Raw genomic sequence first — 11,822 nt, forward strand, 5'->3', positions numbered from 1 at the left:
AATTATTATAATTTTATAGAAATTTTAAAAATAAATATTTACTTTAATTTAAGAATTAGATTTCTGTGTTAAAGTATTAGATATCCTAAAACTTTAATTACCTCTAATCTGTAAATATAAAAATATAAAAAATATAACTTATAGTAAAATAAACAAAAAACTAATTAAATGAATTAATAATATATATATATATATCTATATATATATATATATATATATATATATATATATATTTAAATATATATTTATATTTATATATAAATTTATTTATTTAATTAAATATATGTATTTATTTATATTTTTTTACATAATTTTTATATTTATTTCTATATTTTTTTTTTTTATTTTTTATACTTTTTTATTATTTTATTTATAATTTTTTTTTAAATTTTTTTAAAAAAACTATATATTTATATAAAATGCTTTAAAAATATACATTTTTTTTTTTTATTATTTAATGTTTTTTTAAAAATTATTATATAAACAATTTTATAAACTAATTAATAATATTAATATTTACTTTATCATTATAATTAATATTTTGATTTAATTCTTGATTTCCAAATTAAAAATGATTATCTTTAATCTATTTTAAGGAATTTACTTAATAAAGTAAATTTTTTCCTTCACTTTTACTTTATTATTATTATTAATTTCCTATAATCATTTATTTTTATAATAAATAAGCTTTCATTTCCATAATAAAACTGGCATCAGTTTAAACTGCTACATCAACCATTAATAATTGACTTTATTTATTAATATCTTGACTTTAATTTCCTTTATTTATTTTAGTTATTTCAAATTTAGGTACATTTCTAGATATAAATTTTTATAAAATATACGATTTTCTAACATTTTCAATATTTTCATTTATATTGTTATTATTATTATTGTTATCATTATTTTTGTTATTATTTATACTCGAAATTATATCGCTTTTTTTAATTAAATCTTTTTTGCTTAAATATCTTCTTTTTTTTATTCTTTTTCTTTTTCAATTTATTATTGGAATATTCGGCTTTGTTTTTTCGTATATACGAATTTAGGTAATATTTTTACCATCTATTCATCTTCTAATTCATCTTCGGAAGGGTTTGAGTCAGATTCGAATGAATTTTCGTCATTTATTTCCTCTTATTCGATAATCTTTTGGAAGTTTTCCTTTAATTCTTACATTAATTTAATTTTATTTCCCTTTTTGAATTCTTCGTCTTCCAAAACATTAAATAAATTCAAACAAATATCTCTTCCTATATCTAAATAATCCTAAATAGTATAATGATAGCATCTCTAATCCTTCATTTTACCAAAAAATGAACTTTCCAAAGTAAATATATTAGCAATCCTAAGTTCTTTCCAAAGAGATATTCTGGCAGTTTTTTCCTTACATTTACTAACACTAAACCTACAATCCTAAAAACTAATATAATCACTCATTTTAGACATTTAATAAGGAAAAATTCTAGTTAAAACAGGATCTTCTTTATAAGAGCAACCATAAAAAAAAGTATTCATTTTTCTACTATGACCATGTAAATCTAAAATTAAGCACAATTCTCTTTCTCTGCTAAAATTTTTAATCATATCTTTAATTGACCAAATACTAGGATGTAATTTCTAATTATTATATTAAATAAATGAATTTATAGATTTGTATTTAAACATAAATAAGTAAAAATATATATATATATATATATATATATAATTATATATTTATATATATATATATAAATATATATTTATTTTTATATATATTTATATATATATATATATATTACTTTATGAGGTTTTTTCCATCTTCTATTTAAATCACATCCTGCTAATGAACATCTATAATTTCCATGAATTACTCCATCTGGATTTACCATAGGAACAATTTTAAAAACACAAGAATCCCTTAAATATTGCGCTTCTTTACTTTCTCCTAGTAGAAAATCTATACAACCTTACATCATGTATGATGCATTTGTTTCTCCTGGATGTTATCTAGCGAATATTACTACACCTTTTCTTTGATTTCTTTTTATCATTGAACTTGATGTTATAGTTAAGCAATCTATGCTATTTCCTGCTAATGTTCTAGCTATTTATCTTATATTTAGAATTCTATTTTTATTTATTTAACTTATTTAAAAATATTAAAATTTTATACTTTGTTTTAGTTTCATCTTATAGTATTTAATTAATATATTCTTTTAAATTACTAAATGTATATGGAAAGGAATGAGCGAAATATACAATATCTCCTGAATGTTAAAAATAATAACTAAAACTTAATGTGTAATAATGCTTATCCCTAAAACCATCTCGTGTATATTCTCCTTTATAATATTTTATATTAAAACCATCTCTAATCCATTCTTATCCATCTTTTTCATTTTATTTTACACTAAAAACTACTGGGTTTAATCCTTCATTAAAAAGACTTCCTGTTTTTATCTATTTATTTTTTTATAAACTTATTTTTTATTTTTTATTTTTTAAATATAATTATATTTTTACTAAATTTAAAATATTAAATTTAATGGCTTAACCAGCTTTAGTATTTTTTATAGAAAAAAAGAACCATTAAGTATTTCCTTTTGTATTTATATCATTTTATAAGATTAAATCATATTCATTTTCCGAAACTTTATATGCTGAAAATAAATTACCACTTTCAAATTCAGAAGAAAATTATATCTATTTAATATTTTATTAATTTTTATTCATTTATTATTATTAATATGTTAATTTTTTAAATTATTCATGTTATTCTTTACTAGAAGTTAATAACTTTGTCTTTTTTTTAGATTTTAAATAATTTTTTAAGTGAGAGATATATGTTGCGAAATAATAAGTTCCATCTATTTACGTAGGATTATCTAAATTAATATTTTTATATTTTTAATAAACTAAATTTAGTTTATTAGCTTTATGATTTTCTATTAAATATTTAGTTTGTTTTTTTTATTAAATTTTATTTTCTTCCTCTTTCTATTTCTCTTTTGTTAAAATTTATTATTAAGACATATATTCGTTTAAAGATAAATTCCTTTAATATGGTTCTTGGAATTTAAAATTTTTATCTTTATTAAATTAAGGTAATGCTCTAATTTTTTTATTTTTTTTACAAAAAAAAAATAATAACAAAAAAGTAAATTCTTCTTAATATTTTTTACTCAAATTAAATATTGTTAACTGTTTTAACTTCAAAGAGTTAGGAATAAACTTTAGGTATTAAAGGATTTGCTTCAGGTAAATATTTTGTTATATCTATATGACTGTCTTATAAATCATTATCTTCTGAATCATATTCAGATTCACTAGTTGTGAAAGCATAACCCTCATCTTTTTTGTAAAAATTATTATCTATATTTTATTATATATACATAATTTTAATTTAAATATATATAAATAGTTTATATAGATTATTAGTTATATATAAATTTTATTTAAAATATTATATTATTATTTTACTAAAATCGTTTTTTATTATAGGAGATGATAAAGAGTTATTTATTTTTTTATAATCAATCATTTTTATTTTGAATAATTTTTATTTTTATAAATATAATTTGATTTTATTTATGTTTTATTATTTTTTCGATAATATTTTTTAAAAACTTAAAAAAATAAAAAGTATATATCAAATATAATCTTAAAATAATTATTTATTAATAAATAAGTTATAAAAAGATAATATTAGAACAATAAATAAAATATAATACTAAAAATATAAGCCATATGTATATATATAGTTAATATAAAATATATAAAGAAGAAATTCAAATATATATATAAAAAAAAATAATAATTATATTAAAGATAATAAAAAAGTATATATATATATATTATGATTTTAATAAAAATAAATATATATAAATATAAAATATATAAATCTATAAATATATATATTGATATATATTTATATATTTATATTATTATTTTATTCATATAATAATAATTTTTGTAATTTTATATATATATTATTATATTTCTGTATTTTAATATATTTAATTTTTATATATTTTTAAATAATAATATTTTATATATTTATTTTTAAAATTTAATTTTTATATTTATTCAAATTTATTAATATAATACACATAACATTTTTTTTTTTATATTAAAAATTATTTTTGAACTATAAAAAATAATAGATCTTTTTATTTTTGTTTTAAGAATTAATATTTAATTTTTTTTTTTATTTATTTTTGATTTAATTTTTATATATGTTATAATTATTTTATTAAGAAAATTTAATAATATTGTTTTATTAAAAACATTTTTTTCAATTAAAATTAAAATATCTTCTTTATTAATATTATAAATTTACAAATTTACAAATTTTATTTTTATTTATTAATATTTATTCATTTTATAACTTTTTTTTATTCAAGAAATTTTTTTTTAAAAATAATTTTATATTTATAAATTACTAAAATATAAAATTTTTATAAATAATTTTTAATATAATATATATTTTAATTAGCCTAAATTAATAAAAGAAATTACAAATATAAATTTAAAAAATAAAATAAAAAGTATATATTTTATTTTGCATATCTTATATAATATTTTTCATTTGAAAAAATTCCAAATACAAATAGTACTATCAAAGCTTGTAGAAACAATCTATTTTTCATCAGGAGTCCATTTTAATTTAGAAACAGCATCAGAATGTCCTAAATATTTTCCCATATTTTTTTATTTACAATATCTATAACAATAATCTTATATTTTATTTTTTTCATAAAAAAATAATACTAAAAAATAATACCTCTCCAATATCATTTCCTAATGCCATATACTTACCTGAAGGTGAAACTTCTATACAATTAAGTTTATCAAGGCAATTAATTTATTCTACAGGTTCTTAAACATCACAATCCCAGAAAAGAATAGGAATATTAAGTCCACAAGTAACTATAAAACGAATAAAATAAGAAAAATATAATAAATATAAAAAAAATACTTAATTCTAATTCATGATCTTTTCTTTAGGACATGTGAAGAATTTACCCATTTTTAGCTTAGTGGAAAATAACTTTTTTGTCAGTTTTTAAATCAAAAGTATTAACCGATTTATCTATAGAAGCTGAATGTATAATATTTTCCTTTTAAATATCAGGAAAAACACTTACTACATCTTTAGTATGCATCGAAATTTATTAAATTAATTGTTTATTTACTCTACTCCAAACTCTTACAATACCATCTTAACCACCACTAAGTACATAATTATGATTCTAATAATTAAATATAATAATATGATTAAAAATTATAAATAATATACCATAAAAATAGAACTCACACAACCTTTATGTGCATTTACTATTTCCCAAAAAACAGGTGAATATGGTTTATTAGTAATTTTAAAGGCTCTAATAAACCCATCTGAATATCCACATACTATACTTCCATCATCTGCCACTGTAACACTACTACCAAAAACTTTATTCATTCCGACTGGTAAACATCTAATAAAAAAAAAAAATATAATAATATATAAATACATACATATATATATATATATATATATACAAATAAATATATATATATTTATATCTTTTTAAATATAAATATATATATATATATATATACATAATATATTACCTTGTAATAATCTATAGTTCGTTATTATCCCAAACTGCACACAATCCATTTATTTCAATAGTAACAAAAATATCATTTTTATCAAATGGAAAGCTTACTCCTACTATACTACTTTAATGTCCTTCAGTTTATAAAGTAGCATCTATATTGCTTGTAAGAACTCTATACATATTATTGTTAGCAGTTCCTACAAGTAATTCTTGTAAATTATTTTACAAGCTTAAACTAGTAATAGCTCCTTCAACTTATAATTCACTCTCTAAAGCCCATCTTGTATCTTTACCTTTCAATTTTTTTAATTTTCCATCTCCACTTCCCACAAAAAGAATATCATTAAATAATGCTAAACTTAAAACTCCATTATTTCCTATAGGAACAGCTGCTTTAAATATCATATTTTAGAGACTATATATACATACTTCTCCAGCAGTAGTCCCTGCGAATATATAATCTCCGTTTTAGTCAATTACTACTTGAGTATATTGTCTTACTAAACCAGAATTTGGAAGTTAGCATGTATTAGATTTTAATGTATACTGCATAGAGCCAACATTAAAATCTAAAGTATTTACTATTATTGTAGGGCCATATATAGATATTAAAAGATATGTATTGTATCTAGTAGAAGATTTACGCATACTACCCCATTAAACTATAAGTATATATATATATATTATTTATATTTTATTATTTACTTGCAGAAATAGGATGTTCTAGTAATTTATTATGTACAACTGTAAAATCTCTTAAATTCCAAATTGTTAGAGAATTATTTGCACCTGTAGCAGCTAAAAAATGCTCGTCAGGTGATAAACTTAAACGGCTTACACATTCTCTTATGCCATTTAATGTTTATATTGGTCTTAATGAATTATAATCCCATAAAATAATCTTTATAAAAATAATTAAATAGATAAAAATATAAATATGTAATATATAAAAATAATATATATAATATATATGAATATATGAATATATATATATATATATATATATATATATATATATATATATATATATATATATATATATATATATTATTATGTCTATATATATATAAAAATTACTGGTGCTTCTAGTGTTTTAGTTTATTTAGAACCTGCTTATCCTGTAACAATCAAATTTCCTTAATTTGATAATTCTAATGCTGTTATTGGCATGTTATGCCCTCTTAAAAATTTTTAATCATGTTTGTCGTTAATGTTTTCTATTACTACAATTCCTGCTACAGCATATAATATTTTTTAATCATCCTTTGGATGAAAATAACACATTTTTAAATGTTTTCCGTTAAAACCTATTAAATGGTCTAATTCTAACATATTATTCATTTTTTATTAAGTTATTTTTTTTAAATATAAATATAATTAAAAAAATTTTATTTATTTTTAAATAATTAAAATATTATATGAATATTATTTATTTTTTTAGTTTAATCAATAAAAATATTTGATTAAATATATAAATAAATATATATTTTTTATTTGTATATATATATATATATTTTCATTATAAAACTTATTTATGTTCTTCTTAATTAAAATTTTATTTGTTTTAAATTTAAGATAATATAATAAAAATTTAAAAATAATTATTTCTTATTATTAAAATTATATCAACTATTATTTTATTAAATCTATTCTAATTAAAAAAGTTAATTTAATTCTTAAATATCTTTCGATTAAAAAATATTATCAGGTTTTAATTATTTTTTAATAAAAGGTAATTTTTTACAAAAATCTTTTTGATAATTAAATAATTATTAATCTACTATACATAATAAATCATTAAAGCTTTTATTTATATTATTTTTATTGCTATAAATATTATTATTATTATTATTATTATTATTATTATTATTATTATTTTTATTATTATTATTATATCTATTATAATTATTTATGTAGCCTTATTTTTTTAATCCAATAATACTTATATTCTATTCAAAAGCTAAACTTTAATAAAATTAATCATCTTCCGATATTTTATGACAATTATTTTATTTTTCCACACTTTTAATTTCATTTTTATCTTAAATATTTAATTCTTGACAAGTTTTTATTTTTTTTACTTCTTTATGTTAATAATCATAATATTTTTTTTATTTTTTTTCTATACTATTATTATTTTTTTTTTATTAAAATTCAATATTATTAATACTATTTATTTATATTTCTGGTAATTTTAATTAACTTTTGCTTTATTTATGTTAATTATTTTCTTAAAAAAAATCAATTTTTTCCTAAGCTTCGTTTAAAAAATTCATACTTTTCTAAACTTAATTATTATACGATTTATTTTTGAATTATTATTAAAAAAAACTTTCTTCTGAATTTTTTTTTTTTTTTTCTTTAATTAAACACTATATATCTTTAAAAAAAAAAAACTATATAAAAATTAAACAAAAAAAAATACAAGAATCCTATAAAATCTATTCAGTACAAGGTCTTTAAGCAGGGTCTTTTTATAAAAGCCAATATTAAATTCTATGTAAATGTTTCGAATACCCCTAAGGTATCTACTAAACTTTATTTTTGAGAATTTTCATGGCCAAAGCAAACTAATTAGAAGCTTCAAAAGGGTGTTTTGACGTACAAAGTTCATATAAAACACATCCAAGTGCCCATATATCACTTTTCTTGTCATATTTTTTTTCTTGGCATATTTCAGGGGATAAATAATAAGGAGTTCCAATAACAGTTTATGCCAAATCTTTGTTTTTTTCTAGTATTTTTGCCACTCCAAGGTCTCCAATTCTTATTTCTTTATAATTTTTTGTTAAAAAAATATTCATAGTTTTAAAATCTCTATGTAGTATATTTTTATTATGAATGTATTGTAATCCTTATACCATTTATAAAAAAAACTTCCAAATTACATTTTCAGGTATTTATTAGTTTTTGTATTTTTATATATATTATAATAAATCGCCATTTTCACAATATTCCATTACTATATGCAGGTCTTATTACTATATTATAGTATTATAGTATTTCACTATGTACTCATTTTCACATTATTTTAAAATTGTAGCCTCATTTAGGGCTTCTTCGATTTAATTTTAGGACATTTCACTTGTATTAATAGTCTTTATAACACATAGTTGGTTATTTTTATTGTTCTTAGCTTTATGAATAACTCCATATGAACCATGTCCAAGTTATTCTAGTATATCGTAGTCGTTTAATTGTATTATATTATGCATATTTTATATATTTAATTTTCTATATATATATTATTTTTAATATATATATTTAATATTTTTGTGGTAATTTAAAATATATATATATATATATAATTAAATATATATATATATATAGAAGTTTATTAATAAGAATTTTTTTTTCAATTATTTTAATTTTTATTAAGTTTTTTAAGTAAATTTTAATTTAATTTTTAAATTATTTATTTCTTTGCTTTTTCTATTTAAATTTTTTACTATTTGTTTTTTTATATAAATAAAAATAATATATTATTTTACTTCAATTTCAATTAAATGAATATTTTTTACAGAATTTTATTTATTTTCAATATTTTAATATATTTAAGTATTTTAAATATTATTAATATTATTATTATTTTATATTTATAAATTTTTTTCTAACATAAGTTTTTCAATTTTTAATTAATTTACTTCGTCTGATAAATTTTATATTTAAATTTTATAAGTACGCTCAATTACACCTCTTAATTTATTTTAAACATTTGCAGATTGACAATTATTTTAAACAGATGCTAACTATTTGTTTTTACGTATATTCATAGACTATATATAAATATATATATGTATTTATATATATATATATATATATATATATATATATATATATATATATATATATATATATTTATATATTTTTTAATTACTCTCATTAAATTCTTTTCTACTTCTATACTTTTTCTTATTACTTTTTTTATAAATATTATAATGCTATCAATTTTTTTTTAAACCTTAATTTTATTCATAATTTTATTCGTTTTAATAATACATAATTTTATTTATTTTTTTAATATAATTAAATAAAATATTTTTTTTTTTAAATGTATTTTTTTAAATTTAATAATATATATATATAATAATTTAAAAACATTATTTTTTTATATTAATCATTATTGCTTTTAAAACAAATTATTTTTTGCTTTAAATTCTAATACTTTGATTTCTTCTTTGCTTAATAAAATAGATAAATTATTAATTCCCTTCCATACTGTAAAAGCGCTTTCTTTTAATTTATTTATGCTTATAATAACTACACCATTTTTAACATTTTAAAGTTAAAATTAAATCAGTTATGGTAATTGATCAAATTTTTTTGGTAATTATTTTAGTATATAAAAATAATCTTCATAATTATCAAATGAAATTTTTTATTTATTAATTTTATCATAGAAATAAATTATACCTTATTATTTAATTCTATACTTTTTTAATTATTTAAAAAATATATTATTTTATATATAAAAGCATACATTAATTTCATGTGTTTAATCTTTAATTTTAGATAGTACTTTAATTCCACAATTAATAATCTTTTTTTTTTTTATAATTTATTTATTTTGTTTTTTTTTCTTAAAAAAAAAATAAAATTAAATAAAACTTATAAATCTTTATATTTTTCCTATTTTTAATCGACAATGTTTTTCATATAATTAGATAATAAAATAATATGCTTACTAAGTTATCCGTTTTCATTAAAATGATAATATAAATATTCAAAAATATCATCATTAATCTAAATTCCATAAAAATTAATAATTTATTAAAAAATTATTTCATTTTTTTTCAAACAAACTAATTTTTCAATATTTATACTTTCGAATTCTTTTAATTAATCTTCATTTTTATTTTTTTATTCTTAAATATCATATTAAAAATCATATATATGAATTCTCTATATATATTCTTATATTAAATTTTATTCAAAATGACTTATTTTTTAAAATTTTGCGATAAAGAATCCTCCTGTATTATTTAAATGTGGATGAATTCTCAAACAAAAATCTACATTTTCTTATGGAAACATACTTTAAAAAATATATTTATCTTTAATTTATAAATATTTTTCCTATATATCTTCAAATTTCCAATAAGCATTGCTTAACTTTTTTTAAACAACAGGCCCTTAAAAATAAAAATATATATTTATATTTATATTAATATTTATATATTTATATTTTTATATATTTTAAAATTTATTTATATATTAATTATAAATATTTTTATATTTTATCTTTAAATTTTAAAATTACATTTATTTATTATTTTTGCTTTTTTAAAATCTTAAAAAGATATATTTAAATTTTCTAAGCATATAAAACCTTTTAAAATATTTAAAGCAGCTGAAACAACTGCTTCATTTTCCAAAGGATTCATTGAGCATGTGGAATAAACTATTTATCCTCCAACTTTTGTTAAAAAATTCCTCTTAATAATATACCTAATTATAAACAATGCAAGTTTCTACCAATTTTACTTGACCATTTATATAATAAACCTTTTAAAGAATATAAAATAATTTTATATTTTAAATTTACTTTTTTATTTTCTAATAGTACCATCGCCTGAGCAAGGCACACATCGCATAAAACTTTATCAAAGACTTCAATTTATGGAAAATTTAAAGAATTATTTGATGTAATAATAGAACATTAAGAATTTAATTTTGAAGCATGAAAAGCTAGCATAAATGCTCTATTTTTATTAATATCGTTTGAAAAAAGTATTGAATTTTCACAATTTTTAATTCTTTCAAGAATTTATTTACTTTTAGAGCCTGGAGCCTTAATAAAAGAATATATATATATATATATATATATATATATATATATATATATATATAAATATATATGTATATAATATTTATATTATACTGCGCACATATCTAATATTTTTTCGTTTTTTTATGGATTTAATATTATTACAGGTAACATTGATACTAACTCTTATCTTGAAATTTAACCTAAAGCATCTTGTTCTTTTAGAAAATCAAGATATTTCTTTTAAATTTTATATTTTTTTATTTTTATTTTACAATTACTTTAAAATCTTTATTTTTGCGTATTTCTAGATTTGGTAATAAAAATTAATATGCATATTCATCATTTAACCATTTAACTCTCTTTATATTTTAAAATATAAATATAATATTATTTATATTTTTTTATCTTAATTTTTTTTACTTCAAATTGAGGATATTATTGTTCTATTAATTTTTATATTA

General features: G+C 16.6%; 2 protein-coding genes across 2 annotated transcripts, besides 32 other annotated features; both read right to left on the minus strand. All coding sequences in view use genetic code 6, as the record gives it.

Annotated features, from left to right (window-relative positions):
• Positions 1-3: part of a microsatellite that runs on past the window's edge.
• Positions 1-17: part of a microsatellite that runs on past the window's edge.
• Positions 1-23: part of a microsatellite that runs on past the window's edge.
• Positions 1-39: part of a microsatellite that runs on past the window's edge.
• A 140-nt stretch (positions 40-179) lies between these two features.
• Positions 180-260: a microsatellite.
• Positions 261-286: 26 nt separating this feature from the next.
• Positions 287-382: a microsatellite.
• Positions 311-395: a microsatellite.
• Positions 312-396: a microsatellite.
• A 449-nt stretch (positions 397-845) lies between these two features.
• IMG5_085300 (zinc carboxypeptidase family protein, putative) lies at positions 846-8,806 on the minus strand (the record flags this gene model as incomplete). Its single annotated transcript, XM_004035816.1, has 15 exons — positions 846-1,620; positions 1,782-2,109; positions 2,156-2,442; positions 2,506-2,685; positions 2,780-2,867; positions 3,165-3,354; positions 4,090-4,129; positions 4,766-4,911; positions 4,961-5,234; positions 5,282-5,465; positions 5,602-6,253; positions 6,297-6,492; positions 6,669-6,916; positions 8,017-8,357; positions 8,607-8,806. Coding segments are annotated over 15 exons (4,129 nt in total), but the record flags the coding sequence as incomplete, so codon positions are not given.
• Positions 877-919: a microsatellite.
• Positions 1,681-1,778: a microsatellite.
• Positions 3,391-3,448: a microsatellite.
• Positions 3,823-3,924: a microsatellite.
• Positions 3,848-3,899: a microsatellite.
• Positions 3,928-3,998: a microsatellite.
• Positions 3,987-4,064: a microsatellite.
• Positions 4,001-4,069: a microsatellite.
• Positions 4,741-4,765: a microsatellite.
• Positions 4,922-4,959: a microsatellite.
• Positions 5,482-5,598: a microsatellite.
• Positions 6,521-6,660: a microsatellite.
• Positions 7,398-7,494: a microsatellite.
• Positions 7,426-7,501: a microsatellite.
• Positions 8,236-8,268: a microsatellite.
• Positions 8,807-8,810: 4 nt separating the features above from the next.
• Positions 8,811-8,860: a microsatellite.
• Positions 8,811-8,865: a microsatellite.
• A 14-nt stretch (positions 8,866-8,879) lies between these two features.
• Positions 8,880-8,920: a microsatellite.
• A 197-nt stretch (positions 8,921-9,117) lies between these two features.
• Positions 9,118-9,184: a microsatellite.
• Positions 9,124-9,198: a microsatellite.
• Positions 9,199-9,368: 170 nt separating this feature from the next.
• Positions 9,369-9,457: a microsatellite.
• Positions 9,458-9,708: 251 nt separating this feature from the next.
• On the minus strand, positions 9,709-11,822 carry IMG5_085310 (nol1 nop2 sun family protein, putative; the record flags this gene model as incomplete). Its single annotated transcript, XM_004035817.1, has 7 exons — positions 11,782-11,822; positions 11,640-11,720; positions 11,473-11,598; positions 11,137-11,382; positions 10,852-11,096; positions 10,200-10,723; positions 9,709-10,131 (listed from the first exon to the last, which is right to left on the minus strand). Exons 2-7 carry the CDS (start codon positions 11,702-11,704, stop codon positions 9,709-9,711), a joined length of 1,629 nt encoding a protein of 542 aa, XP_004035865.1. The 5' UTR covers positions 11,705-11,720; positions 11,782-11,822.
• Positions 10,738-10,788: a microsatellite.
• Positions 10,740-10,804: a microsatellite.
• Positions 11,395-11,471: a microsatellite.

Source organism: Ichthyophthirius multifiliis (genome assembly GCF_000220395.1).
Source record: "Ichthyophthirius multifiliis unplaced genomic scaffold scaff_1120509250623, whole genome shotgun sequence".
Lineage (NCBI taxonomy): Eukaryota > Ciliophora > Oligohymenophorea > Hymenostomatida > Ichthyophthirius > Ichthyophthirius multifiliis.